We start from the raw sequence: 17171 nt of genomic DNA on the forward strand, positions 1-17171 counted from the left end.
CATGTCCAACAACATCCTCTAACTTCGTTCTTCTCCAGTAACAACACCATCACTATATTCGGAATTATTTCATTATTTCAATAATAATTGAATCCAATCAACCAATCCAACAAGACCGTTCATACATTTCTATAATGCCCTTCTCTTTCCGAAGAAGAAGAAAAGATGAAACTAGCCACCACGACAACAATAACGAAGAAGACGATTCCAGCCCTAACGATAAACACAAACAGCAGCAGCATGCCGCAAATCATCATCCTCTCATCATTCCGCTTCATGAGGAAACCTCTCCCAAAACAAAACCAATAACGGCGGCCGCTCGACCACAATTTTCTCGTTCCAACACTGCTCTCCTACCCGTGTCTTCATCTTCCACGTTATTGAGTTCTCCATCTTCAACCTCTGCTTCGGGAAGCTTTCAACATCCTTTGGGTCGTCATGGACGTTCTTCTTCGAGCGGAAGTGGTGGTAGTGGTAAGGCTTCTTCGTTTCTTTCATGGCTCGGTTATCATATGAAGAGGAAAACCGGAAACAGCTCTCCTTCCTCCTCAACATCCTCTTCATTGTCTTCCTCGGCTCAATCCATCAATGTTTCAAATTGTAGTATTAATTTGGAAAGTAATCATGGATTGTTGTATCATGATGATGATGATGAAAACAACAACCACATGAATGCGGGATCATCATCAACACTGCTACACCCGACGATGGACGGCAATGAACACGCCACCGATATCACCACGAATCATCATCATGACCATTTTCATTCAGCAACACAACAACAAGAAGGAGTTCATGGTTTACTTTTATCCATTACAGACACCTCGCAAGCTCACTACATTGTGGATCAACATCAAAATCCTCAACAATATCATCAACTTCATAGTTTATTGAAAAAGAGGAATCATCATCTCAAACTGCCAGGCAGCCATCATGAGAGCAATGCTTTCAAATCAGCATCAACATCCCTAGAAGAGAAAAACTTGTCACTAAAAAACTTATCATCGGAAGACAATGGTATTACTTCACCACGGCTTGTGGTCTCGTCACCAACAGGTGCTGAAAAAGTATTGTCTCCAGATGAGTTTTATCATGGATTTGTGGATGACATTATCTCTGATTCGGACCATTCCGATGTTTTGTGTTTTTCTCCACCTGCAACAGATGATATTCTGCATGAGGCACAAATGTTATCGAATGCTTATAATCATCACATACTTCCTACATCTTCAACGACAACAGATGAACAACAGCAACGAGTGGAAGAACTCGATCCTGTCATGCTTGAATTTGAAGATTGGTTCAAAAAATTTGAGATTGGAGCTGACAATGAAGGAAATGGTACAGTGGATTTGAATGCAACTGTAAGGAAAAAGTCAAGAGCTAAAAGCTTGTCCAAGTTTGTCACAGCAATGAGTGAACCTTTTGTGCATACCGGATCTAGTACAAAGAGCAAAGTGAAAACACTCTCTCCCAAGTCGTCCAATAATATTATTGATGTATTTCAAACATCAGACGACACATCAGCAACAGGAGGAGCTCTTATCATCAACGAAAACGAAAATGAACAACATGACAAGGGGAGATTTAGCAGGAGCTTTAAAAATCTGGTTCTTTTAGCACGAAAACACCCTGCCTCTAGCCCACCTCATATTGCCTCAGCAGAAAAGCAAGCTCAACAAGTCATCATTCAGAAAAGTATTTTTCTTACAGCTCTTCCACAAGAAATTAAGAACTATATATTTCAATTTTTAGAATTTAAATTTATTCTTTCCATACGATTAGTTTGCAAAGAATTCAAAGATATTGCAGATGATAACACAATTTGGGAACCGCTGTGCACAGAGCACTCTCTCGATTTCTCAATGGTTTCGTACAAGCATTTGAAACAACTCTATATTGAAAATCAAGGTATGTTTTGGTCCATATTTCAAATTGCAGAATGAATGGGCATTTTCAGTATTTGTTACTGTCGTTGGAACTGAGGAAGTTGGAAAGAGTTTATTAATCAAAAGGTGCAGCAATAATCCTGCTTTATTATTGGAAAGCTTTGTGGTGGGACCAAGAAGACTCTATGACTCTGTCTATATACACGACGAAGAACCATATTATATTTATTTTAGAGAAATTAACAAGGAAAACAAATCCCTGTTGAAAAGTCATGCAATTAAGGAAGACATGTTTTTCGTGTGTTTTTCAATTTTTGACAAGAGATCATTTAGCAAAACCAAGAAGGTAGGTGTACATAGCATTCGTATTTTGATTTCCCTAAAAAACATTTCAAAAATTCCATAGTTAATTAGGGAAATTCGTGCAAAAAGCAAAACTACAAAACCTATCATTCTCGTTGGGATGAAAATCGATTTACGTGATGAAGAAGGTTCCGAACAAGTCAAACTCATCAAAACAGAGCAAGGTGAAGAGTACAAGACTCGTTTCAAACTCTTCTCCTATCGTGAAATTAGCAACAAAACAAGAGTTGGTATTTCCGATCTATTGGTAGATGCAATCAATGCCAAACGAATTCAAATGGAAAAGTTCTATAATTATGAAAAGGCATTGGGTACTGAGGCTGAACTCGAAGATATTTCTGAAGACATTTTCAATTACAGTGATGACGATGAAGATCATGAAATGGTTGGAGGTCAAGCTGGGATAACTGTATCTACCAACAATGATGACGCACTGACAACCTGCCATAATGCTTTTGAACCGACAGCGATCGACAACAATGAAAGCCACAATGGTTAATGCCTTTGGTCAACCGAAAAGCCCTTAAAAAAATTATAGCTCTTACCTATCGTGCCTCACCTTAGATACAGATCAGCAAGGCTCTCAAGGCTTAGTAGTAGCGAACAAGAAACCTACAATCATCTTCTATAAGGATGGGAAATGCAATAGCCTATTCAAGCGAGGTGTTATCAAGTCCTGACTCGGGTTGGAAAATCTCATCATCATGGCATCATGAGATCAATGATTTTCAGACTCCAAGAGTATCCATGGCTTGTTGCTGGAAAGCCTCTGAACCCTCAACAAAGCATGATGATAAAACACATCGATACTTGGACTTTCACGGGAAAACAATACCATGCGAGATTTTGCATATGATTGCATCATATCTCAGTATGAGACATATTCAGCGTTTCATTGCTCCAATTTCCAAAGCAACATACTATGATTTCTTTTTGAATCCCCTCTCTATGCACTGGAGAATGTTAAACTTTTCCGATGATTGGACTCTCACCGATCATCAACTATTGTTCTATTTGAATACTAATCTCCTTACAAATACTGAGACTCTTATTTTGAGAAGAACATGCATAACTTCATTGTCGTTGAGACCACTAGCGAAAGCCTTGCACGATCATCATTTGCCTCAAATTCGTATGGTGGATATTCGTGGTTGTTTTATGGCTTCATATCAATTACGAATGGAAATGAAGTTGACTCGTCCAGAGGTGGTTGAGATGGATTCCACACCCAAGTCTCAAATTCTACGATCCAGTGATTCCATGGTTGGTGACTTGAACTTTATTTTGAACACAGCTGGATTAAGGTCATTGGATGCTGAACATCAGCTACATCGAGGATTTGATTGCAGAAATTGTTTTTGCTCATTCTGCTGTGAATACAACTCTAAAATGAAGTTTCTGTTGACAGCAACAGGTTCCTCGTGTGTGGATTGTGCAGCCTTTACATTTAATTTTACCTTTTTGGATTGTTATGACCTTCCTGATGACCAAATAGATCCACGAAATTGTCAAGTTCTATGTTGCACGAGTGCGGATTTTGTATTTTCCCAACACCACTTGAGATATATTTTGTGCAAAGTTCGAAGGTACAGAAACCTTCGAGATACCAATAACAGCTCTCTCTCTCAGTTAGTTTTCAGAAAGAGCGTCGAGATTACCATGGCAGGCAAACATTTTACACAGTTAGAATGTGTCATGGATGGTAAGGGTCCTGTTTTGATATTTTGTAACAAAGACAACGACGGCATTGTTGTAGTAGAGAGCTGTTTCGGTATGGTTCTCATGTCCTTCGACAGATACATTGAACGAAGGGATTGCATTAAGGCATGCAGATTTATGGCAGTCAACTTGAGTTTGGATTTTGCCGACTTGGTACTTTCGAGCTCTCCACTTTCACACTTTACATGTAGGAAAGACCAATAATAAACCTATCTGAATGTGCAAACCTGTTATTGGTTCACATAGGTCAATCCCAGTATGCACAAACACCATAATGATCTGAGATTGAGATTGGTGTTTCTTCATCCTTACTTGGTGATGTTGTCCATTGTAATACATTATAATTCACTTGAGAGCTGCCTTTAGAAACAAATACATGATCTAAACACCAGTCATCAAACAACTTAATTGGAAAGGTCACAGGATGCTTGGTTACATCCTCTCCAAATGCATTGCTTAATGAAACTTCGTTTGTCACTTGACTCATCTCTTTGGCTAATAACTGATAGGTGCTTCCTTCAGTGGACCTTAAACTATTGACATTGTAGTCTCCACAAATAACCACTCGATTTTTGGAATTCTGGCCATGAAATGAAATATTTCTCTCTGTGAATACCTTCTCCAATTTCGTCTTGACATATTGCTTGAGCTCTTTAATTTGTTCCCTTCTTGCCGAATCCGTATGAGCATCCATATGCAAGCAAAAGACCATGACATATTCACGATCATGTTCATTCGAAGAGGATCCATTCTTCTCTATCAATGCATACAAAATTCCTTTCGCTACAATATACTCGGTCCAACTCGCATATTTGAAAATGTAATTTTCTTGATCAACAATTTTGTGTTTTGAAAGAATCATGAGTCCTGAATCTTGCATTAAAAATTTAGGCTCATTCGACAGTGCCACATGATTGAATCCAATTTTTGAAGCTTTCTGTATCAAACCATCTCTCAACTCGGTATTTCCATGCAATAACCAACTGCTTCCGAACGTAAACATTTCTTGTAGAGCAACAATGTCCACGTCAGTAGCTAACGGTTGAGAGGCAAGATTGTTCAACAATCCTTCTATTCTCTCTTCTTTATGAGGTGGCACTCTCACAGTCAAAGCAGTAAGCCACATGTTGTAAGTGATCAGTTTCATTTTTTTGTAAACGTTCAGAACTTAGAGTTCTTGTACGGGCTTTTAAAAATCGAGATTGCACCAGTCAGTTTATGCACTTTACGCTCAGGCGTAGTTTGTGGTGGAATTCATTCAAAAAAAATGATTTCCAAGTCATCTTGTAGTAGTTCACTCTCGGATGCTGCGATCGACAAGGCAGCCAAGGCAATTCTTTCTGCTTCTCATCTGTATTTCACAGCTGGTGCTGGAATGGGAGTCGATTCGGGTTTACCTGATTTTAGGTAAGTTCAACAAGTTGGTGTCAGTCAATTCACACACATCGATGCATCATGCAGAGGAAAGAATGGATTTTGGAAAGCCTATCCTCCAATGCAAAAATTAGGACTTGAATTTCATCAAATGAGTAATCCGACTTGGTTTGATAAGGTATGATGATATTCACGATTTCTATTCGTAATTTTATTGTAAATAATGCAATAATATTATTGAAATTTTATTGAACAATTTGAATATTTCCGATTGTGATCATTGACACACAGGATCCTACACTAGCTCATGGATTTTTCGGTCATAGATATGATTTGTATACTACCAAGAAGCCACACGAAGGATATTACATTCTCAAAGAATTTTCTCAATTACCGCACATTCAAGATTACTATGTGTTCACATCCAATGTCGATGGTCACTTTCCACAAGTGTTTCCTTCCAACAAGATTGTAGAATGTCACGGATCAATTTTACACATGCAATGTACGAAACCATGTGATGAAAAAATTTACACCGTTGAGGAACATAACAAAACTTGTCCTCCTGAACAACAATACCCTCTTCATGTGGATCCTGAAACATTTAAGGTCGATACAAAATGTTTGCCACGATGTCAAGACTGTGGAGCTCTTGCAAGACCCAATATTTTAATGTTCGGAGATTCGCATTGGATTTCTTCTCGATGTGACGAACAAGAGGAAGGATTAACAAAATTTGTGAAAGCCATGTACAAGTTTGGATCTCATCTTGTAGTGATTGAAATTGGAGCTGGAAAAGGCGTACCTACTGTTCGTATGGAATCTGAATCAAAAGTGTCAAGATTTCATGCATCTTCGAAAAATGCAAAAGGAACATTGATTAGGATTAATCCTACAGATTCTGATTTCCCATCTCACTTCTCAGAAGAATGTGGAATTTCTATTGCATTGGGAGGATTAGAAGCACTTCAAAAGATTAAAGCAAGAATGGCAGAAATTCAGAATTCCTCTTCACAATGAATTAACTGAGAACCTTTGAAAATATACGAGAATATAAATTATATATATAAAATTTTAAAGTACAATAATGGACGTGGATCCATGAATAACAACTTAATTCTTTCTCAAATCAAGAATAGCCCTAATGGTTTCGATAAACATTTCTGTTCTCTCTTCACATTCGTCAAGGTTGAATTGTTGAGGAAGGTTGCTAGAGTTGTTAATAATCAAGCCATTCTTTTTTTGCAATTTCTTAATGAGGTCGGTGGTGGAGAGTTTTTTGGCTTCGTCTTTTTGTTTGGCTGTGACAAGTGTAAAGTTTCCAATTTTCTTATCTTTGCTTTCCCTTTTGGATTGACTTTCTCTAAATATCTTGACTATTTTCCATGATGGATCGTACAAAATTTCCTTTTCACTGGTATTTCCTAGATGGTCGTTAATGATTGGAAGAATTATTTCAAAAACTTTCATCATTCTTGAAGTTTGTTTTTTGTCTCTTTCACTGGTTGACCCTTCATGAACTTGTCTTTGAATCTTTTCCTCCCATTTAGTGAAATCCACCTTATCGTCGGCTCCTTTACTTTTTCCCTTTAGTAAAAGCTTTTCAACTTCTGCATCCACTGTTTTTCTTTTAGGGCCTTTTAAAATACTTTGAATTTCTTTCATCATGTCTTTGAATTTCACTTTTCCAGTGTCGCACAAACAGACTAACATGACGTGGTTATGCCATAGTGTGATAAGTTTTTCAATCAAACCTTGGTTCAGCTCTGAAATGTCAAATGTCATAAATTTCTGGTGAGTTTTATGACAGATAATCATTGCCAATAGAATTGAAACTACAATATTAGAGGACTGCTTTTGATCCTTTGGTAAATAATTGTCTGCTATAAAATTGATTCTGCTTAGACATTTCTGAATATTCATATTTGCTTTAAAGCACTCTGGTCTTTTGTGGGAGAATCGTGATTGAGATCCAACGAATAAAGGTTGCATGTAATGTTTCATGAAAGTAGAACCTAAAAATTCTTGAGCCGAGTTTTGAGAATAGTGTTGCTTAATATCTTCAACAATCTCTTCAAAAAGTCCAACATAATTTCTCTCTTTCGTCTTGACATTGGTTGGAGTGTGTTTGAGTTGATAAATCGTTTCGAAGAGCAATGTAAAATCTTCTTCACCTAACTCTTGGGATATCTTATTCCAATGTGCCACGGTAGGTAATTCATTTTCAGTCTCATCAAATCCACCATCCATACTGCAACTAAATTTCACACCAAAATCTAATTTCAACTTGTCCATTGGAGACAAATCTTTTCCTCTAAGGTTCAATGTTCCAAAGATGTTCATTTCATCAGCGTCTGCAGGAACTTCAATAGCTACCACAACACAATTCTTGGTGAAGAATTTGAAAAAGTTGATTAATTCGTCACAATTTTCCTGGAAATACTTTTTGAGTTTGTGAAAGACATGAATGTAATTCGTAGCACAATTAATGGCAGTAGCAGAGTAGACAATTTTCTTCTCCTCCAAATCTTGAATAAGGCCATCCATGTTGCAAATCTTGAGGTCGATCGACTTTTTTCCAACTTTGTTCAACATTTGTTCAAAACCACCTTCTTGGAGTACATATTTATGAAAGAACGTGTCATTAGTATTGGCCACTCCTCTATCATTGAGTACTTGGATTCTACCTCCATGATGATAGACCGTATCGACTAACATGTGTGAAATGGTTGAACATTCTTGAATGTCTATGGGACTCCATGCTTTGAGACAATGTCGAATCATGGCAAGAATAATCGAGAGGGAAATGAGTCTTTGTTGACCATCAATCACTTGCTTTCTCTCACCGACTGAAGGTTGTTTGAGAACAATGGATCCAATAAAGTAGCTCGAGGTTTGTTTTTGCTGTTTGTACTCATCATGAATATCTTTCAACAGATCAATAATGTTCTTCACTTCCCAAGCATAGGGACGCTGATAATCTGGAATGACATAGACGTCTTGGAAGAGCTTTTCAACAATTTTTGGTTGTACTTCCAAATGCCAAGGTTTTGGAACAAATGATGTGGATGGCTTGGCACTTGCTCCACTGCCACTACTGCTTGCACTGGAATTACTTTTTCTCTTTTTGGTACCACTGGCCGATGGTGAGGTCGAAGTGGATGGTTCATCTTCACCTTTCTTTCGTTTGGTGTTTGTGGTTTTACTTGTCTCAGGAGAGGGTGTGGGGAGAATGTTGGATTTTGTGCTTGTGTTGCTGGTGCGCTTTCTTGGCATTTTGTTGTGATTTTGTGTCAAGTTTAATTGTCTTTGATGGACAACGTTTGGAATGATGACGGATGTGTGATGTCGTTTCAACACAGTGACAGGTCCTTCTGCTAAACCTTCCGCATTCTATATTTGGTTGCCAACCATTTTGAGAATTTTGAGATGAGGAGCCCGAACAGAAAGATTTCTTTCCATAACGCTTTCTTGTAAATCCTTTAAATACTGAATTTGCTCTCTCAATTTGTTAGATCTTAATTTTCTATGCACATCCATTAATTTTTGGCCTCGCTAATAAAGCTTTTACGTTTCTACATGGGTGATCTTATAACTGTAAATACGCAATTTTTAATTTTTCAAAAGAAATAATCAATTCGGAAGGTCAACGATTTGTAATCTCCTGCGTGAGCTCTACAGAATAAATCTGCTTGTTGTATTTCCTGTTCAAGTTGCGATTTGATTTTGAGCCCTTCACAATCATTAATGGTTTTTATCTGACACAGTACCCTAGACATCGATATGAAATGGTTAACGCCATTTTACTTGTTATGATCGTTCAGAAACTGTTCACGTTCAATCCTGCCATATTTCTCTCCATTCACAGCACTCCATGTACATAAATATCCAATAAAATTGATGGGCAATACTTTGTACATTTCCTAATGTGCTTCCTGTTCGATGTTCTCACTACAAAACTAAGTTGCATGTTTAGGTCGATTTCTGCAATTACAAATGAACAACTCACCTTAAAAAATGTCCCTGATTGAGGCCGCTCCCTCATCCACTCTGTCCATTGAAGAGATTTGTTTGAATCTGGACAAGTTGAAGAAGGATTACGAGATCACAACGAAAGCATGTTCCAAAGCAGCAAAGGATAAGGCTCGCTTCACGTCCTTGTTGGAACAACACCAAAACGATATCCAACAAACGAAAGCCTTCATTGAACAACAAATTCAGCACAGAGCTCACCTCGAGCAACGAACGGTTGAACTAGAATGGAAACTAAAGATGAAGGACAATGAGCTGTTGCATGTACAATCCCTGATGCAAGAAGAGCAGAAACAAACAGAAGAAACATGCAACAAATGCGATTCATCACTTGATCAACTTTCTCTCAAAGCGGAAGAGTACAACACCAAATTACAACGATCAAATAAGATGAAACAACTCATGTTAGAAGAAACTATTAGCCTTAGAAATACCTTTTCCGAAATGAATGAAAGAAAAAAGAACATGCAACAGCAGCTGAAAGATCTGGAAGAAAGCACTTCTCATATTCAGGATACTTTGTACGAACTAGACGACCAGTTGAGTGCTATCATGAGAACAAATGCAGAGAAATTAAAGGACACCCAAAGAGAGCGCATGGATCAATTGTTGCTAGCTGAGCAGCAACAATGCAACGAACAAATGAAGTTGATCAATTTGGAATTGAGAGACTTACGGCAGCGCAAGCATAATCTCACTCAACAAGTAGAATCAAAGAAAAAACTACGAGATGCTTTGCAAGATGAGTTGCAACACTTGAGTCAGGAGATGAAGCAGATTCGTAAACCGCTCGAGAAGAATATTTGCAGCGAAGAAAATGTTGTATCTTCTGATGCAAATAGTAACCAAGTGAATCTCACTAACCCCTTCTCGACACACTTTGCCTCCAATTCAAATAAGCTCGAGCCAAGACGACAATTTACGTTCAAAAAACAAGTAAGGAACGAATCAAATTCTGGATCAAACAACAATGCTAATTCATTGGCACCGTCCATATCACCAGTGACTCCAGATGTGAGGCTTCTGAAACGAAAATCATCCAACCAAGAGGACCATAATCAACTACAATCAGCTAACCAGAAGCCACTCACCACTCCCAAAAAGAATGAATTCAGGACTGCGAAAGAAATACTTCAAAGCAAGCCTTTATCTACTGCACATTCACTCCAGGCTAGTCCATCCACCTACACGTTCAAAAAGACGAAGAAGGATTAAGAGTTCTTGCGAAAATAAAAAACAAGACCTTATCAAAAACGAAAAAATGACTCGAGGAGAGAACCGACGAGGAAAGGTTGGTCGTGCTTGTCATTGGTGTCGAAAGGCTCATCTTCGGTGTGATATGAAACGGCCGTGTGAGCGGTGTACCAAGAAGGGACTGGAGTGCATTGAAGCAACTGATCAACCACTTCCGAAGCCAGCCAAAAACAACAATACAGCATCATCAACAACTAGGAAGCGAAAACAAAATCCAACCGAGTCATCGGAGAAGGCATCAAATCATCACACTCAATCATCATCATCTTCAACAAGGAAGAAGCGGAATACACAACCTCTAAAAGCAAAACCAATAGTACCACAAGTACCAAACCTGTTACAAGACATACCAAAAGAAGGGCAAGCATGTTTGCAAGATAAATATTACTACAATCTCGATAGATATCAACAATTGTTAGAGGACAAAATGTCTAAAATTGCAAAATTTTGCTATCTTGACGATAATTATGAAAAAGTTGAAGTTGATGAATGTAAGAAATAATTATAACTGAGAGCTTTAATCGCTACTATGTTTGCTCGATATTGTATTTGTATGCTATTTATTTAAATATACAAACGTTAAATCTCCTAAATTGATGTTATTGCACACCAACATGGGTGAATTTATTTACACTTAGCGGCTGCTTTGGTTAAAGCGGTCAAAAAAGTCCTCAGTGACTTGATTAGCATACACCTGATTGATAACCTTTTCTTTCAGCTTTTTCTCCTCTGCTTGTCTTTTGTGACATTCCAATAACTCTGCTGCCTGTTGCTTCTTTGCTCGCTCCTGTTCTCGTTGAGAGAGTACTGCCATTTTGGACTCTAAGATTCGTTTTTTATCCCAGTACTGTTGAGTAAGACTTTCTGCATCCCGTTTCTCGCGAATTTCCTGCAATTGAGCTTGTCTTGTTTTCTCTATTTGCTCATATTGATCCTCTCGTAGATGTTTAAAATGGTCAGGTCTAAATCTAGAAGGGTCATTTGCATGAATGGTAGTGTGGAAGCTTTCATTTAACACGTGATTATTTAGCTGATTTTGTATCTCCTCCAGCTTGTCAAGCTCTTCCTTTTCCCTAATGACCCTCTCACGCTCCTCTTTTTCATTCCATTGCTCGATATTGAATTCCTTCCGTAACCTTTCCTTTTCTTGCTTGAGTTGTTGCTCTTTTTGTCTCAATTCGTATGCCAATAACTGAACCTCCATTTCTTTTTGCTCGAACATCTTCTTTTCCAAGTCTTCCTTTTCCTTAATCACTTGCTTTTCAGCAAGTTGCTCTGAAACCCAAGTTCTTAATTGTTGTTGTTGCGATTTAACTCGATCCTTTTTACCGAGGTCTTCTCCATGCATGATTTGCCCACCAGAAATGCTTAATGTCGGATCGTTGTCACCAATTCTAGCGGGTTGGCTTTTCTTCAAGTATTTGGGATCGTTCAAATCAAATTCTCTTCTGGTTTCAAAATGTTGCTCTGTCTGTCTAAATTCGTTAATATCCTTCAGGTAATGCTTTTTTGCTTCCTTGTGTTGATTTTCAATAATGTTTGCAACTTTGACATTGGTGAGGGCAGCTTTATCAAAGAACAAGTCTCTCTCTTGCTCTCTCTTCTTCAGTAGCTCCTTCTCCTCAATTTGAGATTGTATTCCCGGAACATCAACACCCATTGTTCTTAATTTCGGATCAAATATTCTCTTTTTCCGCTCCTCCTCTGCCATTCTTCGTCTCTCAATGGCCAATCTCTCTTTCTGCTCCGTGTCAGTGAATGGAAACATTTTTTTTAAATTTGAATTTGATGGCCTAAAAACTGTAAATCAACGAATTTTGGCGGGCTTCATTGTTTATTATTTCAACCTGCAACTCATGAATTACAAAATTGACATAAAACAATGTCACTCCATCTCAACCACGATAACCTTGAACAGTCACTACAAAAGAGAATGACCCGTTCCTCTTCCATCGTTCAAGATGATTCGATCATTAGCAACCACAACGAAATGAATAAGAAACACCGACGTCGACGTTTACAGTTATCTCAATCGTACAAGAGTCATAGTTGCAGTCGACTGGATTCTACTTTTTGCAAATCTTCTACTCTTTCTCTCCTGCAAGACTATGAAATTGATCAAAGCGAAATTCGTAAAGTTTTAGTGAGATCTCTTCCACCACTTGCTTCCAATCATTTCATGGAACATTCTTTCCACTCCAATCCTAGTAAGAACGGGAGAATATTAATTCCTCTCATCTACTCTGTTCTCCAAAAACAAGGAATTACAACAATAGAGGAATTTGGACAACGAAAAGAGTATTATCATGCCGGGCAGGAAATTCCCCAAGTTCTTATTGAATTTATACATGGATTGAAATGGCAAGGATGTCATTTGAGGAATACAGTTCGAAATGTTGAGGCTGGTCCTTTTCAATTTGAAAAACTCTCAATACTAGATGATATTTCTGAATATTTGGAAACATTACAATGTATTGATATGAAAAGACACATCTTTATATCAGTCACTGGAAGAGATATCATTGGAGTAGATCCAGATCTGAATCCAACTTTAAGGTATTTGTATTTCGAAAGAAGTCGTTACAACCCGAACCAATGTTGTTGTCAGAATTAATTGAACATTGTTCCATCCTACAAACAAAACAATAATCATAACAACAATAACAAACACGTCATTCATCTTAACTTGCTCACATAAAGTATTTTCATTTTCATTATTCTTTAGTACAAGGTGTGTCGCAACGGTGTTAAAAAATGGCTGCTCAACAACCGACAACTCCGAAACTCAATTCCTCAACGCCCCTCTTGATTAACTCCACAACAACAACTACCACAACAACAACAACACCCTCCTCAAGCCTTTCACTGGCAAATAATCATCATCAACAACAGTCTGTAGTGAGATCATCATTTACGACCACGTTGGTACCTCCTCTTCCTATAGGCTCTCATCATGATGGTTCCAATCCAAAGGATTTTTATGATCATCATGATAGTTTTAGTGATTTATCGGAAGAGGATCCAAATCATCATCAGGGTTCATTGAAAAATCAACGAACCAGTAGGGCTCAGAATTTATTTAATGTGGTGAAGAGCTCAATAGGATGGCTGGCATTTAGCATTGTGTTTAATGTGTTGAATACAATTGTATATTCTGCTTTATACCCTAAAATTCTGCATAATGTTTCAGTGAATGGAGGTTCTGACTATTCAACAGCATTTTCAATTACAAATACTGTGACAACGTTGGCAAGTGCTCTTTCATTGCCAATTCTCGGATCTTTGGTAGATAACATGAAAATTATTAGGGCCTCCATGATGGTCACCATGTATTTGGGTATCATTGCAACGATAGGGCTGTTTTTCACAGACAAGTTACCGAATGCAACAAGTGAAGACATGACGACACATTTAGCAATTTGCGAGGTTGTGTATATTCTTGCAATGTTCTTTTTGAGATTTTCTGTCATGAACAATAATGCATTATTGCCAAGTTTTGACAAGAAAAATATGATGATTTTGAGTTTATCAGGTAATTTTATTGGGTTTGGAGTGAATTTATTGGGATTGTTGATTTTAGCATTCACACCAAAAACCGTATTTTCTGGAGATATATGGGAAATTACTCGAGAGAATTGGTGGGTCCTTGTGTTCACATGTTTCACAATTTTAGTTTCGTTTTTCGTGTTTTTGAGCCCAAATGGTGTTGACAGAGTAACTCTAAATCCAGATACAGAGCTAAATTCTTCCTCTATCATTATGAAAAAGGAATTAGAAGTACCTCAAATTTTCAATCGATTACCCAAAGCTCTCAGAGGATTAGGAAAAATTGTTACTGTTGTCAAGAACTCGTTTATTGCTCTTTCTGAGACATTTGAAAATTGGAGAACAAACACGCAGTACTATCACTGCTGGATTTTCCTTCTTTCATATTTATTCTTTTCTACCGCCGGTACTGTTGTGACCATTTATTTAGGACCTCTGTTCATCGACATTTACCATTTTTCTTTGGAACAAGAAGTACTATTGAACCTTTACTTTAAAGTTGCTATGGTAGGAGGTGTTATTGGAGGTGTTATTTTTGAAAGGTTATTCAAATTTAATGATATTTATGTGCTGGCAGCACAAAATTCGTTATTTGGAGCATTGACACTTTCCAGTAAGTATTTAGAGTTGTTACATGTGCACACTAAATATTGCTCATTGGCTACCCCGTATCACTGAAATTCATTCACACCTATGAAATTATGAAACAGTTTTTATTACCATCTCCCTTAAAGTCAATCGATATGCTGTTCTTGCTCAATTCCTTCTTGTTGGATTTTTATACGCTTGGAATGCAAGTGTGGCACGTGGGCTAATGAGCAAACTGATTCCAGTGAACAAGAAGTGTGAATTTATGGGCTTTTTCTCTACCTTTACGTACTTGGGAATTTCCATAACCAGTGGAGTGTATGCCTTGCTCAGCAAATTCCAACTTCCTTCTCACACATTGCTCTTGATTTTGTTTATTTGGCTTATTCCAGCATTCTTGTTTTTGGCCATTTTGAAACAATCCTTAGACAAACATGCAGACAAGAAATAGACAAGAAATAAATCAAGTATTGTTATTTTCATCTACATGGAAAAATTGGTAGTGACTAGAAAATGTTCTCCATTTTCGTCATATTGCTCTCTACCACACACAAATCATTAAAAGTGTTCAATGACATGAAAATATCAGCTCCCAATGTCACAGAATCGTCTCTTGTTCGTGTCATAATGTTTACATTGTGTTCTGACTCTCCCTTCTTGATAAATGTTTTTCTCAATGTTTCATTTTGATTCATGGCGTTTTCCAACTCAGATGCAAAGCGATTCACAAACCCATCCAATAAGCAGGTGCCACCACTCAAGACAATATTCTTTGTCATGGCATTTTTTGCTTCCATATCTACTCGTGACAATTTTTCTAAAGATTTAACCACGCACTCTTGAATGGAATTATTTTGTGACCATGGTCCATAAAAGTCTGCATCTACTCTGGCATTAAACAAGTATTCTGTACAATCAGAGAGAATATTGGCTGCTTGTTCTGGAATTCTAATAACACTCTTATCAGGAAGTTCATACGTGAGATCACTTGACGAAACACGACAACTAGTTGCTGACGTTTTCACACAACACATCTTTTCCTTAATATCCTTCAAAATTTCCTTTTCTGTGCTCGAAGTAAATTTCAAAGTCGTGTCATTGGTACATAAATTTCTCTCCAACATCTTTTGAAAAATCTCATCAATGGTATATCCTGCAATAGGCATTGCTTCGAGAGCTTGTCTCACAGCAATTCCTTCATACACTGGCACTGAAACTGAAAATAATTCTCCACAATCCACACTCAATCCACTGCATTTACCTACACTGAAAATGGGTAAAACATGTTCCAAACACATGTACACTCGATCATAATTCCAATCATCAAACGCACTTGCCAACAATCTTCCCTTAAATGGAATATCACAATATAAATAAAATGGAAGAGCACAAAAGAGTGTTTTTTGACATTCAGAGTCGAGTGTTGCCAGGACAGATTTTCTCACAATTTTCTCTTCCAATAATTCGGTACAATAGGGCAGTAGTGAATCGGCATGAGAATACGGCGTTCCATGTTTGGGATGAAATGGATATTCCAAATGATTCACATTCACATATTGATCCAAATATTTCTTTAAGGGATAATGTAAAATAAATTCAGCTCGATGATCCACACATTCATTGCCATAAGCGACCACAACTGGAGAGTTACTTGTGGAATTTGTCTTGTTCAAAGCACCACCCAGTGAAGAGCGCTTGTTGGTACTAAATCTTCGATTATTTCCCTTGTTATTTAAAGTACCTTCTCTTGGAGTTAATACAGCACTTGTGTTAAATTTCTTTTCACCAACCACAGTGACTTGTTTCATGTGTTTCACACTTTCTTTCACATTTCGCACAGGAGGAGAAGTCTCGTTTTTGGCAGCTGACAGGCTATGAATAGAAATTCGAGTGGAATGAGCTCCCAATGACCAAAAAGCTCGTACCGAAGAAGAGACTGATTCTTGTGATGTTTCCACTCCACCATTCGAAATTTCTCCCATTGAAAATTTCTCCTTTTCAATTAACAATTTAATACATTCTTGTTCGGAAGGTAATTCAGAATCTTTTCGTATTTGAATTTGAAATGAAGAAGAATGCAATTCATCTTGTTGTTGTGGGAAAGTTAATTCTTTCTTGATCGGAGGAGGTGTTTCATTATGATTGGAGGAGGCTATTTTCGTGTGAGAATGATGATGATTGGAAATGGAATTTGAAAGTTTGGAGAGTTTTCGAAAGATCAAGATCAATGCAATGGAAGTGATGATGGTACTTGCAGATAAAATTACAATCAAGGTGGGAGTGATCCCGTATTGATGCAAGCCGAAATCACGAATGGCGTATTCCAAATGATCCATTTTTATTTTTTGAAAATTGTTGGATGTCAAAGAGTGTTTTGTTTTTGGATTTTGACAAGAGACAGTTCAG

The 17171-nt window shown here is 37.6% G+C and overlaps 11 protein-coding genes across 11 annotated transcripts; 7 read left to right on the forward strand and 4 right to left on the reverse strand.

Annotated features, from left to right (window-relative positions):
• Positions 1–134: 134 nt before the first annotated feature.
• Positions 135–2751, forward strand: C9374_007645 (uncharacterized protein; the record flags this gene model as incomplete). The annotated part of the gene is made up of 3 exons (XM_044697633.1): positions 135–1911; positions 1961–2235; positions 2296–2751. The coding sequence occupies 3 exons, from the start codon at positions 135–137 to the stop codon at positions 2749–2751; spliced, it is 2508 nt and encodes an 835-aa protein (XP_044546269.1).
• A 134-nt stretch (positions 2752–2885) lies between these two features.
• On the forward strand, positions 2886–4175 carry C9374_007646 (uncharacterized protein; the record flags this gene model as incomplete). The annotated part of the gene is made up of 1 exon (XM_044697634.1): positions 2886–4175. The coding sequence occupies one exon, from the start codon at positions 2886–2888 to the stop codon at positions 4173–4175; it is 1290 nt and encodes a 429-aa protein (XP_044546270.1).
• Positions 4176–4218: 43 nt separating this feature from the next.
• On the reverse strand, positions 4219–5118 carry C9374_007647 (uncharacterized protein; the record flags this gene model as incomplete). Its single annotated transcript, XM_044697635.1, has 1 exon — positions 4219–5118. The coding sequence occupies one exon, from the start codon at positions 5116–5118 to the stop codon at positions 4219–4221; it is 900 nt and encodes a 299-aa protein (XP_044546271.1).
• Positions 5119–5238: 120 nt separating this feature from the next.
• On the forward strand, positions 5239–6365 carry C9374_007648 (uncharacterized protein; the record flags this gene model as incomplete). Its single annotated transcript, XM_044697636.1, has 3 exons — positions 5239–5378; positions 5433–5523; positions 5637–6365. 3 exons carry the CDS (start codon positions 5239–5241, stop codon positions 6363–6365), a joined length of 960 nt encoding a protein of 319 aa, XP_044546272.1.
• A 93-nt stretch (positions 6366–6458) lies between these two features.
• On the reverse strand, positions 6459–8621 carry C9374_007649 (uncharacterized protein; the record flags this gene model as incomplete). Its single annotated transcript, XM_044697637.1, has 1 exon — positions 6459–8621. The coding sequence occupies one exon, from the start codon at positions 8619–8621 to the stop codon at positions 6459–6461; it is 2163 nt and encodes a 720-aa protein (XP_044546273.1).
• Positions 8622–9362: 741 nt separating this feature from the next.
• On the forward strand, positions 9363–10592 carry C9374_007650 (uncharacterized protein; the record flags this gene model as incomplete). Its single annotated transcript, XM_044697639.1, has 1 exon — positions 9363–10592. The coding sequence occupies one exon, from the start codon at positions 9363–9365 to the stop codon at positions 10590–10592; it is 1230 nt and encodes a 409-aa protein (XP_044546274.1).
• A 46-nt stretch (positions 10593–10638) lies between these two features.
• C9374_007651 (uncharacterized protein) lies at positions 10639–11133 on the forward strand (the record flags this gene model as incomplete). The annotated part of the gene is made up of 1 exon (XM_044697640.1): positions 10639–11133. One exon carries the CDS (start codon positions 10639–10641, stop codon positions 11131–11133), a length of 495 nt encoding a protein of 164 aa, XP_044546275.1.
• A 132-nt stretch (positions 11134–11265) lies between these two features.
• Positions 11266–12399, reverse strand: C9374_007652 (uncharacterized protein; the record flags this gene model as incomplete). Its single annotated transcript, XM_044697641.1, has 1 exon — positions 11266–12399. One exon carries the CDS (start codon positions 12397–12399, stop codon positions 11266–11268), a length of 1134 nt encoding a protein of 377 aa, XP_044546276.1.
• A 165-nt stretch (positions 12400–12564) lies between these two features.
• On the forward strand, positions 12565–13245 carry C9374_007653 (uncharacterized protein; the record flags this gene model as incomplete). The annotated part of the gene is made up of 1 exon (XM_044697642.1): positions 12565–13245. One exon carries the CDS (start codon positions 12565–12567, stop codon positions 13243–13245), a length of 681 nt encoding a protein of 226 aa, XP_044546277.1.
• A 140-nt stretch (positions 13246–13385) lies between these two features.
• C9374_007654 (uncharacterized protein) lies at positions 13386–15216 on the forward strand (the record flags this gene model as incomplete). Its single annotated transcript, XM_044697643.1, has 2 exons — positions 13386–14790; positions 14888–15216. The coding sequence occupies 2 exons, from the start codon at positions 13386–13388 to the stop codon at positions 15214–15216; spliced, it is 1734 nt and encodes a 577-aa protein (XP_044546278.1).
• Positions 15217–15271: 55 nt separating this feature from the next.
• Positions 15272–17101, reverse strand: C9374_007655 (uncharacterized protein; the record flags this gene model as incomplete). The annotated part of the gene is made up of 1 exon (XM_044697644.1): positions 15272–17101. The coding sequence occupies one exon, from the start codon at positions 17099–17101 to the stop codon at positions 15272–15274; it is 1830 nt and encodes a 609-aa protein (XP_044546279.1).
• Positions 17102–17171: the final 70 nt, after the last annotated feature.

The sequence above is a fragment of the Naegleria lovaniensis genome, assembly GCF_003324165.1.
Source record: "Naegleria lovaniensis strain ATCC 30569 chromosome Unknown tig030, whole genome shotgun sequence".
NCBI classification, from domain to species: domain Eukaryota; phylum Heterolobosea; class Eutetramitea; order Acrasida; family Naegleriidae; genus Naegleria; species Naegleria lovaniensis.